General features: G+C 42.5%; 1 protein-coding gene across 2 annotated transcripts; it reads left to right on the top strand.

Annotated features, from left to right (window-relative positions):
* On the top strand, window positions 205-8,045 carry LOC109826238. Of its 2 annotated transcripts, none has more exons than XM_020393250.1 (2): window positions 205-505; window positions 6,004-8,045. In XM_020393250.1, the coding sequence occupies exons 1-2, from the start codon at window positions 272-274 to the stop codon at window positions 7,942-7,944; spliced, it is 2,175 nt and encodes a 724-aa protein (XP_020248839.1). In that variant the 5' UTR covers window positions 205-271; the 3' UTR covers window positions 7,945-8,045. The 2 variants fall into 2 exon arrangements, with proteins under 2 accessions (XP_020248839.1, XP_020248840.1); XM_020393251.1 differs by lacking the exon at window positions 205-505 and adding an exon at window positions 1,153-1,460.

The following is a 17,875-nucleotide window of genomic DNA, read 5'->3' on the forward strand; positions in this document are numbered from 1 at the left end:
GGGCAACCGTTTTCATCTGAGCATAAGCTCTGTGTCTCACGCCCGAGTGCAGAGGCCGGCCGATTCCGGGGGTTTTTACCGCTAGGGGAGAGAGGACAAACTGCGCCAGGGCGATAGGCGGGTCCTTAATCTTCTAGGGCAGTGATATCACGACTGCTCCCAATCAGGCCTGAATTTTCTAACTCCTTAATTTGTTTATTTCTTTTCTTCTCTCTGATAAAGGAGGAACCCAGCTTTGAGATCTCATCAAAACCCTAAGATTTCGTCGAGGATGGGGAGCAGGTGGAGGAAGGCCAAGGCGACGCTAGGGCTGAATCTCTGCGTTAGCGTGCCGAGGACATTGGACGACGACGACGTCGATAGCGCCGCCGGGAGGTTATCTGATGGGGCGCCGACGGCGACGAGTTCTCCGGCGACCTCCGGTTTCCGGGCATTGATGCCGGCGACTCCAACTCCTTCTTCGTCTGGGCTTAGGATGTCCAAATCTGTTGGCAGATCTTCCAAGGTTCGATCCTTTCCCCTCCTTTTCCTCATCGTCAATTAATTTTGTTATTTTCGTAAAAACATAATTTTTCATTAGGAAGCGCGTGGAGATTTGGTTTTTTTTTTAGAGTTACGGTAAATTTGGGAGCGGAGATCGATCATTAGACGTTTGGATCTTCCTCTTTCTTGGTTCCTTGTGCGCTTTGGAATTTTTAATTTTTTTGGGAAGTTTTCAGCGGTTGCATGTTTCTTCATTAGCTGTCAACTTTTATCAATATTTCTAAATCTGGAAGCATCTATTTTACTTCAAAATGCGATTTCGCTAATTTAGAAAATTCTTGCAAATTAACACTCTGAGCATTTTAGGTAGATTTGACATAATTATCTATTTGATTTAATTTGGTACGAGACATGTGAGAGAATATGGGTTGTCTCCTTATACATGGTCTCGTGAGTTTGCACTTTACTGATTTATTTCGCAAATTAGGCAATTTCTGGGTTTTTTTTTCATTATGATTTTTTTTGGGAGGGCCAGTTTCGCTCTTTCCAGCTGTGGTTTCAAATCATGGGCCAACGACTCGATGATGGGGTCTTGCTGTTTTATTCAAAATTGGACCGGATGACCAGTCCCATTTTAGTTTTTTTTTTCCAAAAGAAAAAAAACTCTCTGTTTCTTAACTTTGATCTCTCCCTTTTTCATCTTTTCCACTTCTTTAGTCAGCACCCATTGCTGTTTCATCCACAGTGTTTTATGTTTTGCTGGGTTATTTTGAGCTTGAAATTCTCAAATTGATTGCAGTTCTCACCCAACGCCTAGAGTTATTGATTTAAACTTTTAATCAATGTTCTCTGTTTGCTCCACATTTGGCAGTCTCTTTCAGGCCTTTGGAGATTATGGCTGCTATGTTCATATGCTTCTCCTTTGTGGGCAATTATTAGTCTATGAGCAAACCGGATGCAGGGAACAATTAACAACAGTTAGTCAAACACTAACTAAAGTTTTTCTACCTTGAGTTTTTGATAGGATCAAGGACAGTTAGCTTACGTCTCACAAGTCCATGTTATTATTTATCAAATTTAAGTACCTCTTATTCGAACAATCTAATCCAATGTGAGAAGATATTCTATTTGCTTTGCTCGGCAGCCTCTTTCATGCTTTAGGGGAATTTGGCGGCTAGTGCTTATCTTCCTTTTTTTAGTGGCCAATGATTATCCTTGTGACAAGTTGCCTAAGTAAGAAAATAGTTTGTAGCCAACCCCTAAAATTATCCTATCTTCAGTTGAGGATAGGGTTAGGAGAGTTTACGTCTTACTAGTCTATGTTATAATTCATTCAGAAGAGGTGCAGTTAGAAGTTTATGCCCTGTTTGGGAGATCACTAACGGTGTGTTTGGGAGTTTACTTAGGGAAGGGAAGGAAGGGGAAGGAAGGGGAATTTTTACCCTTCCTTCCCTTCCCCTCCATTACACCCCAATTTGGGGTGTAAGAATTTGGGCCAAATTTCCCCTCCATTCCCCTCCTCTACCCTCCAAAATGAAACTCCCAAACAAGTTTAAAATGAAATTTCCCTTCCCTTCCCTTCCCTTGCCCCTCTCTACCCTCCATCCAAACAGGCCATAAGGGAAGGGAAGGAAAGTTAAAACTTTTCCTTCCCTTCCCCTCCATTACCCCAATGGGTAAGATCTTAGTGCAAAATTTCCCTCCTCTACCCTCCTAATAGAACTCCCAAACAAGGTTAAATCCAAATTTCCCTTCCCCTTCCCTCCTTTACCCTCCATCCAAACACACCATTAGTCTAATGGATTTTATGCTCTGTGTTGAGTGTTGGGATTTCAATTTATAATTTTTTAGAGATTTCAGTCTATTTGGTATTGAACAAAGCTAGCCTGCATACCAAATAAAAAGAAGTCCAGTCTAAATGTTTTAGTTGGGAGAACTTCTGCTTAAGTGATATATTCTTGCAAGTGATATGCTATAAGTTGTTGGCTGAGAAATCCTAGATATGCTATAAGTTGTTGGCTGAGAAATCCTAGAACTTTAAAAACCAGCAGCTAGCCGATTATATACGTTTCTTTCTACAAGTTGGTTTCTGACTCAAGTCAGCAAGTTAGGTTATAAGCAGAAGTTGAAATTTCTTTTTTCCTGACCCAGCGAGCAAAGTTATTTTAAGTGCCTTTTCTATAGTTATTATTGCTTCAATGTGTTACAGTATACTAGCAACGAGCACAATCTTAATTGGCTAAATTAAATGACATGATGAGTTCTTTTCTTGTGTTGCAACTGGCTATATTGGTTTGATATTCCGGTTGAAAGGTATACTACTGTTTGGTTGTTGCAATATTCCAGAATTTCTTGACTTATTTGCACGTTGCATTAGTGAATAGAAACAGACAATTAATTTCTAAGCTTTATGTGATCTGATTCATCTCCAAAATGATCAGCAACATGATTGTGAGCAAGTTTCCAATTTTAGGCAAGGGAAAGGAAGCTGAAGAGCATATTTATTTATGTTATTATCAAATAAACCAACAATAATTTAGTACTTGATATCAAGAATAGCATAGGTGTTTTCCTACTTTTTTACCATGTGGTAAGCAATCTTTAAAGAAACATGTTATATAACCCATTATAACATGTCTTGTGACCAAGCGGTGGAAAACTGTTGGAAACAACTGTATTTAACGCACACAACGTTTAACGCAGAAAAAACGCATTGTATTGAGTTAGATTTGCGTTACGTTATGTAACAAATTATTGTGGGTTAAATTGCATCTCTGATTCGGATGCTTAGAAGCATCTCCCTCGTCCAAATCACTTAAACCATATCGTCCTGATCCCCCTATTCTATTTGCAGGAAACGATCGCTGCGATCTCCCTACCTCCTCACCTCCATCTCCTCCCCCTTTCACAGAGATAAAGCTTCACCTGGCCTCCGCTCTTCTCGGCTCGTTCCCCTCCCTCCTGGATCTCCTCCACCTCATCGTGAGAGGCCCTAGCTCCTCCATCTCCTCCACAAACCCAAACACAAACCCTAGCTCTCCCTCTTCTCCACCTCACTGCGATAAGCTTGCATTTTGGCTCCTCCCCTTTCAATGAATCCTCCAATTCCTCGGCTCCATATCCTTCAGCTCCTATTTGTTGGAAATGGGTGTAGATCCATACCTGTCAGCGGCGAAATCAAGGCGAGCTTCAGGCAAGTCGAACAGGCGAGGCCGATGTTCTGTTGGCGAGTTCGAAGTCGACGCGAGATCCAGGCGGGATCTTGCAGGCGGAATTCGAAGGGGCTGATGGCGAGTTCGAGATCTCACGTGCAGGCGAGATCGACAACGTGCAGGCGATTTCGCGAAGTGCTGCAGGCGAGGTCTACTGCAGGCGAGATCACACGTCGAGGGCGAGCTCGAAATTTTGCCTCCCCCTGTCTTCGCCTGCTGCGGACGTGGAGGTGAAGGGGATTCACTTGTGGCTATTGGAAAACAGCTGTTCTGGCCCCTAGGGTTCTCCTATAAAAGGAGAACTGTGCACGAGAAGAAATGAGAGAAGAATCTCAGAGCGATTTTTTGAGAGCTGGGTGGCGACGTTCTTTTCGAGCGCCTTCTTCTCCTCCCCGATCTTTTGAGCACGAGATTTCAAGTGAAATCTCTGTTATTAAAGAGAGTTACTGTAGCAGATTTATTGAGGAGAGAGGAGATTTTCAGTTGGAAAAACTCGCGCCTTTTAGAACAACAGATAGTCTCTGTTGGCTCTTCTTTTGAGAGATCTCAAGTTGAGATCTGCTCTTTACAAGCTTTGTAATCTTCTTTAATATAAAGGAAATTATTTGTGTGGCTCCCGAGGACGTAGGCAAGTTGCCGAACCTCGTTAAAACTCGGTATTCTTTGTTCTTACAATTTTGATTTGTTGTGATTTTTTTTTTCCATTGCTTAACACAAGATCCGGTAGGACAAATTCCGCAGAACAGGTGTCAGAGCGTATCTGATATTTCACTAACACTATTCCTCTCCAACCCCTCTCGATAGTGATGAACCCAGCTTCTTCCTCTGTTTTTTGGAATGATTGTTTGTCATATATGGCAAACTTTTGTTAAGAAATTGTGATACTATATTTTTATATTTGATAATCTTGATGTTATGTTTGAAAATTTTGATGATTCTAATTATTAAAGCCATTATGAATTGCTTGTATTTATAAAATATGTAAATAATTACTAAATAAAATAACCTATGTTATGCGATACATATCTTTTTTGCATTTTTTTCTTTTAACTCTTAACAGGATGTAAGATTGTTTCATTAAGTGTAACGTTATTTTTTAACATCGGTGGTTGGAATTTTCTATATGTAAACATGGATCGTTGTATAAAATCAATACATTATTGACATGCATGTAAGGATACATGTATTTTAGTGATGTTTTCTTTGATTTCAATGTCAACTGGCTCCAGCTATTAAGTCAGCTCCTACGGAAATGGAAAGAGTTTATGGTACGCTTGGAATCCTTGTGCAGTAAGAAATAGAAACAAGGAGAATCTACATCCTGGAAGAATAGGATCGTTGAAATTGCATATTTTCAATATAAAGTCTTTAGTGAAAAATAACATATTATCACATGATTCTGTATATGGTTGTACTGAAACATTTTGACTAGATATCATTAAGACATGATAAGAATTTCTGCCTGTTATAAATTCAAGTGAGATCTAATATGTCAACGTAAAATGAATGATTCAATTTTTTTTATTTTTAAAATTGTGTTCCTTACCACAGACCAAAGTTAAAGTATGGACACCTCAGTATCAAATACGTTATTGAAAACTTGTATGGAAGTGAGAACTTTAAAAATTTCAAGTAGTTTCACCTGCAATGTAATTACCAGCGTCTTCTTTTTCCTTTTAAAATTCAGTCTGCACTGGTGGTCAATATTGATATGCCAGTGATCCAAACCATGCCTGAATTTATTTTTATCAGTTACTTGAAGTGAGTTTGATATATGGACAGTGTGAGATTTTATGTTTCCTTAGATTACTTTTTACACTTATTTACCAGCACCCTTAAAACCCCAGTCTTCCATTAGTCACATTCAGTTGCTTTGCATAACAGGTTATCGGCTTTCAAATTCACAATTACCCAAGTTTCCTTCAACATTTGCTAGATTTTATGTTTCCTTAGATTACTTTTTACACTTATTTACCAGCACCCTTAAAACCCACGTCTTCCATTAGTCACATTCAGTTGCTTTGCATAACAGATTATAGGCTTTCAAATTCACAATTACCCAAGTTTCCTTCAACATTTGCTAGATTTTATGTTTCCTTAGATTACTTTTTACACTATGCCCAGAACACTTGCATATCTACAACCTGGCACAGAGTCTTTGTTGATATTGTTATTAAAGGGTCTTCGATGTCCTTTAAACCATTCCGCAACGGTACATGGAGCTTGCTTTGTTGGATAATCTAATTCGGTTCCAATTAAGTCTGTACTGATGAACCTCATTGAAACCTTTTGTTTTTTAATCTTGCAGAAGACATGTGCGATTTGTTTGGGTAACATGAAAGCAGGCCAAGGACATGCCCTCTTCACTGCTGAGTGCTCACACGCTTTCCACTTCCACTGCGTTACCTCTAATGTAAAGCATGGCAACCAAGTATGCCCCATTTGCAGGGCCAAATGGAAGGAAATACCTCTGCAGGGCCCTCTTACCTTTGAACTTCCACATAGCAGATCCCGAGTGAACCCAATTAACTGGACCCAGGATGATAACTATTTGAATCTTTTACGCCGAGTCCCTCGATCTGACTCTTCAAATCAACAGCATTATCATCCATCACATGTCTTTCATGCATCAGAACCGGGTACCTATGATGATGACGAGCCTGTGGACTTGCAAACTGAAACTGCTAGAGACACTCAACAAGAAGGATGTGGTGAAGCACTTGATATCAAGGCATTTCCCGAATTTCTGGCCATTTCAAAATCTGTTCGTGAAGATAACTTCACCGTGCTCATCCACCTGAAGGCACCACGAGCTAGCACAGGAACTATCCCAATCAGAAGTATTTCTTCAAACAACGCAACTTCCTCACAATCCTCTCGTGCTCCAATAGACCTGGTCACTGTCCTTGACACAAGTGGCAGCATGGCTGGTACCAAACTTGCACTTCTGAAGCGAGCGATGGGATTTGTAATCCAAAACCTTGGACCCTCTGATCGGCTATCAGTCGTTGCCTTCTCGTCGACTGCACGGCGACTCTTCCATCTGCGTAGAATGTCTGAAGTTGGGCGGCAGCAAGCCTTGCAAGCCGTCAATGCTTTGGTGTCCAGTGGAGGGACCAACATTGCAGAAGGCTTGAGGAAGGGCGCCAGGGTGATTGAAGAGAGAAAGGAAAAGAATCCAGTGTGCAGCATTATCCTTCTGTCGGATGGACAAGATACATACACCGTGGCATTTGGTGGTGGTAGTGGAGCTCCTTCGGACTACACTTCACTTGTTCCTCCATCCATCCAAGTTGGCAACAGTACCGGCCATCATGTACCAGTGCATGCCTTTGGTTTCGGTACCGATCATGACTCTGCTGCCATGCATTCCATCTCTGAGACTACTGGTGGAACCTTTTCTTTCATAGAGACCGAGGGTGTGATTCAAGATGCCTTTGCACAATGCATTGGTGGGCTCCTGAGTGTGGTTGTTCAGGAACTGAGAGTCAATGTCGAATGTGTGCATCCTGGAGTCCAACTTGCCCCCATCAAGTCAGGCAGCTATGCCAGTCGCGTTGCGGAGAATGGGCGAACAGGATCTATAGATGTCGGGGATCTGTATGCTGACGAAGAGAGGGATTTTCTAGTCTCCATCAGTGTTCCAGCTGTTGTTGCTGTTGAGGATACCGTGTTACTGAAGGTAAATTGTTCCTATAAAGACGCAGCGTGCAAGGAATCAGTATGTTTGCAAGGGGAAGAGGTGAGAATAGAGAGGCCAGAAAGTGCGGGGGAAAGGAGGATGATGTCCATTGAGGTGGACAGGGAGAGGAACAGAGTGCGGGCAGCAGAGGCCATGGCTGAGGCAAGGGCCGCTGCTGAGCGAGGTTTGCTTTCCGAGGCTGTCTCCATATTGGAGGGTCGTAGGAGGATAGTTTCAGAGTCGTTAGCAGGAAGGTCAGGGGACGGTCTGTGTGTGGCTCTGGATGCGGAGATGAGGGAGATGCAGGAAAGAATGGCGAGCAGGCAAAGGTATGAGGCATCGGGAAGGGCTTATGTGCTGTCGGGTCTGAGCTCCCATTCATGGCAGAGGGCAACTGCTCGTGGGGACTCCACTCACAGTACGAGTCTTGTTCATGCATATCAAACTCCATCTATGGTTGACATGGTCACTCGCTCTCAGATGCTGGCCCCTCCCCCCTTTCGGCCCAGCCTGTCGCCCATAAGGCCCACTAAATCGTTCTCTTCTCCTTTGGTCGACCCAAGGTAGCCGTTTCAACCCCCCGCCCCCCTTCTTAAAGGTTTTGAAGTATCAGAGCAGGACGATTTTTCTATTATTTTTTGTTTACTACCTCGCATTATTTCTTCTAATTTTGGGGCTCGGTGCATATTGGATATTGGGTGGGTCGGGGTAAATACAGATAAAAAAGCGTGTGGGGGGCGGTATACGTGGTGATGGGGGTGTATTATTCCTTTCCCGTTAATGAATAATAATAATAAATGCCGGAAAGGTTGGTTTGTGAAAATGGGGAATATTCGGGCTTATGAGGCATAATGGTTTTAGCCGGGGGAAAAATGTGCAGGGGTTTAACTTTTTTTTTTCCTTCCCATTTTTCTCTTTTCCCTTCCGGGGATGTTTGGTTATTTTCCTTCACTTTCCAAAACCCACTTTCCTTCACTTTTTGGAGAGTGTTTCTTGTGTTTATTTCGTAAAGAAACATGGGGAATAATTACTTTCCACCACTTTCTTTAGTTTGGTTTAAACTGAAAAACAAGAAAGTAGTTAGTGTGTGATTTGATTCCCTTATTTTCTAGTGTTTGGTTCAAACCGAAAAATAGAAGAAACGATGGTGTGGTCACCATGGTGTGCTTACCACTCAAATAGGATAAAATATTTGTCAAACATAAGTTGGGTGAGAATACCCACCATTTGAGGGTCTAAATTTTTGAAATATGATCCACTTTTAAATATAAGGTAGTAATTTGTAAAAATTTAAAAAGATTTGAGGGATTTATTATGAACGTTTAAGGGAGCAAGTTCAAATCTTTAATTATTTGAGAGACTAATATAAGTTTTTATAAACCCATTTGAGAGACTAAATTCAAAATACGAATATTTGAGAGAGGAAATTGAAATTGTTTAAAGATTTGGGGGTCTACTTTTAAATTTAAGGGGGGTAATTTGTAATATATTTAGAGATTTTAGTGACTACTTTTAACTAATTATGGACATTTAGGAGGGTAATTCAAAAATCTCTAAAGATTTGATAGACTAATATTAAGTATGATGTAGTAATTTTAAAAAATTTGAAAGGATTTGAGGAAATAAGTGCAAATAATTTGATAATGATTGACTAACATCAATATTTGTGAAGTTGAGGGGCTTTTAAGAAGATAATCTCCAAAATTTAGAGTTCACGGGACTGTAGAAACAAAATCTACAGTGCTATTAGTCTCATTGATTTGCTGGACGTACACAAAAACGTGCACACAATAAACGTGACCACTAGTCCTATGGAAAATGTAGAAATATAATCCACGAGACTAGTAGTCCCGTGGATTTCCTGGAACCCCACCCACCCATGTCATCAGCTAATAACCAACAATATTTGCTGTACAAAATTGAAGAGCAAAACAAATACGTGAGCAATTCCATATCACAATTTTCATATCACAATTCTGAATACATCTTATTAGAACCATGAGATGTTGCGCGCAGCGAAAATTTCGGCAGCACAACAAGAGAGTCAGGTCGCAATAAGAATTCTTGTTTCTCAAAGGGAATAAGAATCTGAAGCCTAATATCTCATCAAAGTGGGATATTAGCTCTTCCTCTCGTCAGCTCTAGGACTGCGCGTCAAGGGAACCTAAAAGCTATTACAAATCACACAAATAGCAGTACAATCAATTTTACGTGGTTCGATAAATTGTCTACGTCCACGGGGCAAGGAGGGGGAGATCTACTATTAGAGGAAGAGAGAATACAAATAGGGTTTACACAAGAATCTCACAAATAAAACCCTCACACAAAACTCTCAAATCTCTCACAAAGCTCTCTCAAAGGGATCCACAAAACCCTAAAAGGGACTACACAAAATCTCCTTCGCACAAGAAAATACTCATCCGCCAAAGCTCCTTGCACGCGCTCTGTTCTTGCACCCCGCAGCCGCCAAACAAATCAAGCACCAACCTTGCGCTAACCTCCTGCACAGAACCCTTAAAAAAAAACAAGGCTTATATATATTCTTGATTCGGGTGGGCCTTGGGTCACGCGTCTTCACGCGGCTTCGTTCACGTGAAACATTCACGCAGGTGGTGGATGGGCCCCACACTCACAATTCTCCACCTCGGTGAAGTTTTCTCAAAACTGAGCCGACACCAAAGCAACGAAAAATCCCACTTGTTGTGTCTAGTACGAACTCAATGCACAACAAGTCAAGAACCCGAACGAGAGTCCAAACACAATCTCACCCCCATCAATTAATCCAAACCGGCTGCATCTAAAAGACTGCCTACGTATCCTCTTGCCCAAGGAATCAAGCCGCCCGTAGTTCATCCAAATGGCCGTCAACGGCCTCAACAATCACGAATATGCAACAAGTTTCGACAATGATCAAACTTGTTGCTCGGAACCACCTTAGTGAGCATATCTGCAGGATTATCCTTCGTGTGGACCTTCACAATCTCCACATCGCCATCTTCAAGAACATTCCGAACGAAGTGATAACGAACGTCAATGTGCTTCGTCCGCGCATGAAAAACTCGATTCTTCGCCAAATAGATAGCACTCATGCTATCACAATGAATAGTGACGGACCTCTGCGATATACCAAGTTCCTCCAAAAGTCCTCGAAGCCAAATAGCCTCCTTCACAGCCTCCGTAACTGCCATATACTCTGCCTCCGTCATAGACAAAGCCACCGTAGACTGTAAGGTGCATCTCCAACACACAGGCGCACGGATCAAAGTAAACACATATCCCGTAGTAGACCGACGCTTATCCAAATCCCCGACATAATCCGAATCAACATAGCCAATGCATAGCTGCCCACCTGTAGTGTCCCGCTCATAAACCAAACCAACATTGAGCGTACCTCGAATGTACCTCAAAATCCATCTCACGACGTCCCAATGACCCACTCCTGGATCGTGCATGTATCTCGACACCATGCTCACTGCCTGAGACAAATCCGGCCTCGTACATACCATCGCGTACATCAAGCTCCCAACCGCACTCGCATATGGAGTCTTCGACATCAACTCTCTATCTTCAACTGACTTCGGTGAAAGACCAGCTGAAAGCTTCAAATGGGCTCCCAATGGTACACTAACTGGCTTCGTATCCATGCTAACATGGAATCACTGTAGAACTTTCTTCAAATAAGCCACCTGTGTCAAACAAATTCTGCCCTTCTTCTTGTCTCTGCCGATCTCCATCCCTAGAATGCGCTTCGCCTCACCCAAGTCCTTCATCTCAAACTCATTTGAAAGCTGAACTTTCAACTCATCTATAGCCGACCTGGAAATAGAGGCAACCAACATGTCATCGACATAGAGCAACAAATAAATATACGCACCTCCTTTCAACTTGCGAAAATATACGCAAGGATCAAACTGGCTCCGAGTGTACGAATGACCAAGCATAAAACCATCAAATCGCCTATACCACTGTCGAGGAGACTGCTTCAAACCGTATAGCGATTTCTTCAGTTTGCAAACCAACTTATCTTTCCCTGCAGCTCGGAATCCCAATGGCTGAGTCATATATATTTCTTCATCAAGATCACCATGAAGAAATGCTGTCTTCACATCCAACTGATCTAACTCTAAACCATACTGTGCCACCAAAGCTAGCAGAATCCGAATCGAAGAGTGCTTCACCACCGGAGAGAAAACCTCATTATAGTCAATACCTTCCTCCTGTGCATAGCCCTTCGCAACCAACCTAGCTTTGAACATCAATGGAGTGCCCTCAATGCCCTCCTTCTTCGTGTATACCCACTTGCAACCAATTGCCTTCCGCCCCTTTGGAAGCTCAACAATCTCCCATGTATCGTTCTTATGAAGAGATTCCATCTCCTCCTGCATAGCCACCTGCCACGAATCAGCCTTCGAACTCTGTTCGGCCTCTCTGAATGTAGTAGACACTAACTCATCGATACTCTCCACCGGAAGTGCATACGCAACTGTGTCGGCATACCGTGCTGGCATCTGTATGTTTCTCCTCTGTCTCCGAACCGTAATTAAATCCTGAACCTGAGCCGTCGGTTCCTGATCCTGCACATTTGTACTCGTATCCTCCGTGTCACCGTCGTGCTCGACTGGTGTCACCTCAGTCGGCACATGCATGGATACTGTACCATCTGGACAATGTGGAGCTGTATCGATCTCCACCACCTGCGATTTCTCCTCCGTCGGGTCGCTCTCCACCTGATAAGAGCTGGGAAGCTTCAAGATAGAAGCCTCATCGAATGTGACATCCCTACTCAGCACAATCTTCTTTTCCACTGGATCCCAAAGCTTGTATCCCTTGACACCACGCTTGAATCCTACAAATATGGCCTTCTTAGCTCGAGGTTCTAATTTATCAGTTCTAACATGATAATATGCAGGGCACCCAAATACCTTGAGCTGGTCATAGTCATGTGCTGGCTTTCCCGACCACATCTCCATAGGGGTTTTTCCCTCAATCGCAGATGAAGGCAGCCTATTAATGAGGTGGCTCACATATGTAAGTGCCTCAGCCCAAAATATCTTCTCCAAACCACTCTGCGACAATAAGCATCGGATCTTCTGACACATTTTGTCAGTTTCGGTGCGTTTGACCCAACGCCAGAAATCTTTGCCGAATTCAAAACCGACGATTTCATGAGCTATAACGTAAGAATTTTAACCATTTTTTCTGCTTCGGTCGGGTGTCGAAAATGTCAAAATCGACGATTTCATGAGCTATTGTCCTGACCATTTTGGTCTATTTGACACCCGTGTCAAAATATCTTTGCCGAATTCAAAACCAATGATTTCGTGAGCTATAACATGTGATTATTGACCCTTCTCGTGCGATTGGGCCCGACTGCAAATAATTAGGCGGAGTGCAAATATTGCGATTTCTTGGGTTATAACGCATGGTTTTCCAACCGTTTCGGCCCGCTACGACCCGTGTGCGATTTCATGGGTTATAACCCATTGTTTGAATTTCACGACTTCGTGAGCAATAGGCAACGTTTTTTGCCCAACTTCGACGGCTTCGTCTGATGACAAATGACTCGGCGGAGTCATATTTCACGATTTCGTGACCTATTACCCATAAAATTTGTCCATTTACGCCCCTTTTCGGCCCGGTGCATACAATTAGGCGGAGTGCATATTTCGCAATTTTGTGAGCTATAGTCCATGATTTCTGACATATTTTGTCAGTTTCGGTTCGTTTCGACATGGCGCCAGGAATCTTTGCCGAATTCAAAACCGATGATTTCAAGAGCTGTAACCCATGAATTTTGACTATTTTCTTCTTTTTTGGCCGTGTGTCGGAAATGTCGAAACTAACGATTTTATGAGCTATTGTCCGTATGATTGCTGATCATTTTGGTCTGTTTGACGCCCCGTGTCAAAGTATCTTTGCCGAATTCAAAACCGATGATTTCATGAGTTATTACACGTGATTTTCACCCTTCTTGTGCGTTTGGGCCCGGCGACAAATAATTAGGTGGAGTTCAAATATTGCGATTTCATGGGTTATAACCCACGAAATTTGTCATTTTACGCCCTTTTTGGCCCGGTGCAAACAATAAGGTGAAATGCACATTTCACGATTTCATGAGCTATAAGCCATGAATTCTGACACTTTTTATCAGTTTCGGTCCGTTTCGACACGACGCCAAAAATCTTTGCCGAATTCAAAACCGACAATTTCATGGGCTATAACCCATGATAATTGACCATTTTCTTCTATTTCAACTGAGTGTCAGAAATGTCAAAACCGACGATTTCGTGAGCTATTGTCCATACGATTTCTGACCATTTTGGTCTGTTCGACGCCCCGTGTGAAAATATCTTTGCTAAATTTAAAACCGATAATTTCATGACCGATACCCTTCTCGTGCGTATGGGCCCAGCGGCAAATAATTAGGCAGAGTTCAAATAGCGCGATTTCATGGTTATAACCTATAGTTTTCCGACTGTTTTGACCCAGGCGCGATTTCTTAGGTTATAACCCATTGTTTGAATTTCATGAGTTCGTTAGCTATAGGCAATGGTTTTTGCCAAATTTTGACCCTTCTCGTGCATTTGGGCCCAATGTAAAATTATTAGGCATAGTGCAAATACCGTGATTTCCGGGTAATAATCCATGTTTTCCAACCGTTTGGGTCTGTTTCGACCCGGGCACGATTTTATGGGTTATAACCCTTTGCTCGAATTTCACGAGTTTGTGACCTATATGAAACGATTTTTGCGCAACTTCGACGGTTTTGTCTGACAGCAAATGACTCGGTAGAGTCAAATTTCACGATTTCGTGAGCTACAACCCACGTAAAATTTTCATGTATGCCCTTTTTCGGCCCGGTGCAGACAATAAGACGGAGTACATATTTTGCAATTTTGTAAGCTATAACCCATGATTTCTGGCACTTTTTGTCAGTTTCGGTCTGTTTCGTCCCGTCGTCAGAAATCTTTTCCGAATTCAAAACCGTCAATTTCATGGGTTGTAACCCATGATATTTGACCATTTTCTTCTATTTCGATCGGGTGTCAGAAATGTCGAAACCAACGATTTCAGGAGCTACCGTCTGCACAGTTTCTAACCGTTTTGGTCTATTCGACACGACATGTCAAAATATCCTTGCTGAATTCAAAACCGATGATTTCATGAGCTATAACACATGATTGTTGACCCTTCTCATGCATTTGGGCCCAACGGAAAATTATTAGGCGGAGTGCAAATATCGCGATTTCATGGGTAATAACCCATGTTTTCCAACCGTTTGGTCCGTTTCGGCCCGGGCACGATTTCATGGGTTATAACTCTTTGTTCAAATTTCACGAGTTCGTGAACTATAGGAAACAAATTTTGCCCAACTTTGACGGTTTTGTCCGACGGCAAATAACTCAGCAGAGTCAAATTTCACGATTTCGTTAGCTATAACCCACGAAATTTGTCCATTTATGCACTTTTTCGGCCCGGTGCAGAAAATTAGGCGAAGTGCATATTTCACGATTTCGTGAGCTATAACCCATGATTTCTAACACTTTTTATCAGTTTCGGTCCGTTTCGACCTGGCGCCAAAAATCTTTGCCGAAGTCAAAACCGATAATTTCATGGGCTGTAACCCATGATATTTGACCATTTTCTTCTATTTCGGCCGGGTGTCGGAAATGTCATAGCTATTGTCCATTCGATTTTTGACCATTTTGGTCTGTTAGACGCCCCGTGCCAAAATATCTTTGCCGAATTTAAAACCGATGATTTCATGACCTATACCTTTCTCGTGCGTGTAGGCTGTTTAAAAATTACAATAGATAGCTGATCCCCCATCAAACGCCGATGATGGAGGTTACAATCTGACGACCTTCACGACAACCGATGAAAGCTCTAATCAACAACCTTCACAATCAATATCGGGAGTTACAATTTAACGACTCTCATATTTTCAAAGAGCCAAGATGAAGATTACAAGATGGTGATCTTTGCAACGCTCTAGCAAAAGAGACTATAAATCGACGGTCTCTTCAAATTCAGACGCGGAGCTCACCCATGCGTCCCAGATGCAAAACGCATAGCTCATGGCCGCGTTCCAAACTCCTAGAACAAAACGCGGAGGTCCTCCTCGTGTGTCAACACCAAAACGCGGAGGTCCTCCCCATGTGTCAGCAACAAAACGCTAGAGTCGGACCTGCGGTGCAACACCAAAACACGGAGGTCCTCCCCGCGTGTCAACATCAAAACGTCGGAGTCGGACCTGCGTTGCAACATCAAAACGCGGGGGTCAGACCTTTGTTTTTTTGTGTTTGACTGGTTCAAACAGAACCTATACGGTTTTAAAACTGTATCTCCACTTAATGGGGTCGGATACACCCCATTATGGAGAGATTTTAGGGGGGATTGCACCCCTTAAACTCTTGAACAGTTTCAAAACAGTTTCCCACGATTTGGGGGCGGTTACACACCACTTAGGAGTGATTTAAGGGGCGGTTACACCCTCTTAATCCCCTATAAATAAGAAGAAACTCAACTGAGTTAAAGGTTGGAACTTCTTGGCTCGGATTGATCCTGAAGCTTGGCAGCAAAGAGAGGATCTTTGGAGCATTCTTGGATTTGGAGATCGACCACCGGAGTTTTCTTCTGGCCTTGGCTTGTTAACCTATTTTCGGTTCAAATCAACTCTTTACAGAGTTCTTCTAAACTCGTTCAGAGTTCTAAAACTTGCCACGCAAGTTCTCCACAACGTCAAATCGTGAGGAGAAGACATCGTTCTAGTGAATCAAAACGTCGGATCGTCAACGGAGAGCAAACTCGACGCGAGCATTCGAGGGAGGCACTCCATCGCCACCGTGAAGACAATTAGGTGGAGTGTATAACCCACGAAACATGTCCATTTACGCCCCATTTTGGCCCGGTGAAGACAATTAGGTGGAGTGTATATTTTGTGATTTCGTGAGATATAGCTTATGATTTCTAACATATTTTGTCAGTTTCGGTTCGTTTTGACCTGGCGCCAGGGATCTTTACCGAATTCAAAACCAATGATTTCATGAGCTATAACCCATGAATTTTGGCCATTTTCTTCTTTTTTGGCCGTGTGTCAGAAATGTCGAAAATAACGATTTCATGAACTATTGTCCATACGATTTCTGACCATTGTGGTCTGTTTGACGCCTCGTGTCAAAGTATCTTTGCTGATTTCAAAACCGATGATTTCATGAGTTGTAACATGTGATTATTGACCCTTCTCGTGCTTTTGGGCCCGATGGTAAATAATCAGGCAGATTTCAAATATTACAATTTCATGAGTTATAACCCATGTTTTCCGACTGTTTGGGTCGGTTTCCACCTGGGCGCGATTTATGGGTTATAAAAAATTGTTCGAATTTCACGAGTTCATGAGCTATAGGAAATTTTTTTGCCCAACTTCGATGGTTTCGTTCGACGGCAAATGACTCGGCAGAGTCAAATTTCATGATTTCGTGAGCTATAACCCACGAAATTTGTCCATTAGTGCCCCTTTACAACCTGATGTAGACAATAAGGGGAAGTGCATATTTTACGATTTTGTGAGCTATAACCCATGATTTCTGACACTTTTTGTCAGTTTCGGTCCATTTCGATCTGGCATCAGAAATCTTTGTCGAATTCAAATCCGACAATTTCATGGGCTGTAACCCATGATATTTAACCATTGTTTCTATTTCGGGACGGGTGCCGAAAATGTCAAAACTGACGATTTCAGGAGCTACCGTCCGCACGATTTCTGACCGTTTTGGTTTGTTCGACACGCTGTGTCAAAATATTTTTGCCGAATTTAAAACCGATGATTTCATGAGCTACAACACGTGATTCTTGACACTTCTCGTGCATTTGGGCCCGACGGAAAATTATTAGGCGTAGTGCAAATACCGCGATTTCATGGGTAATAACCCATGTTTTCCGACCGTTTGGGTCCGTTTCGACCCGGGCACGATTTTATGAGTTATAACCCTTTGCTCGAATTTCACGAGTTCGTGAGCTATAGGAAACGATTTTTGCCCAACTTCGACGGTTTTTTCCGACGGCAAATGACTCGACAGAGTCAAGTTTCACGATTTCGTGAGCTATAACCCACGTAAATTTTCCATTTACGCCCCTTTTCAGCCCGGTGCAGACAATAAGACAGAGTGCATATTTTGTGATTTCATAAGCTATAACCCATGATTTCTGACACTTTTTGTCAGTTTCGGTCCGTTTCGTACTAGCGTCAGAAATCTTTACTGAATTCAAAACCGACAATTTCATGGGCTGTAACCCATGATATTTGACCAATTTCTTCTATTTTGGTCGGGTGTCAAAAATGTCGAAACCAACAATTTCAGGAGCTACCGTCTGCACGATTTCTGGCCGTTTTGGTCTCTGCTCGACACGCCGTGTCAAAATATCTTTGCCGAATTCAAAACCGATGATTTCATGAGCTATAACACGTGATCGTTGACCCTTCTCGTGCATTTAGGCC

The sequence above is a fragment of the Asparagus officinalis genome, chromosome 10 (genome assembly GCF_001876935.1).
Source record: "Asparagus officinalis chromosome 10, Aspof.V1, whole genome shotgun sequence".
Taxonomy (NCBI): domain Eukaryota; kingdom Viridiplantae; phylum Streptophyta; class Magnoliopsida; order Asparagales; family Asparagaceae; genus Asparagus; species Asparagus officinalis.

What these genes read in the sequence shown, in the direction of transcription:
- LOC109826238 (XM_020393250.1), top strand. Translation starts at nt 272, where the DNA reads ATGGGGAGCAGGTGGAGGAAGGCCAAGGCGACGCTAGGGCTGAATCTC. An exon ending in CTGTTGGCAGATCTTCCAAG is followed by an intron (nt 506 to 6,003) that starts GTTCGATCCTTT and finishes TTAATCTTGCAG; the next exon opens with AAGACATGTGCGATTTGTTT.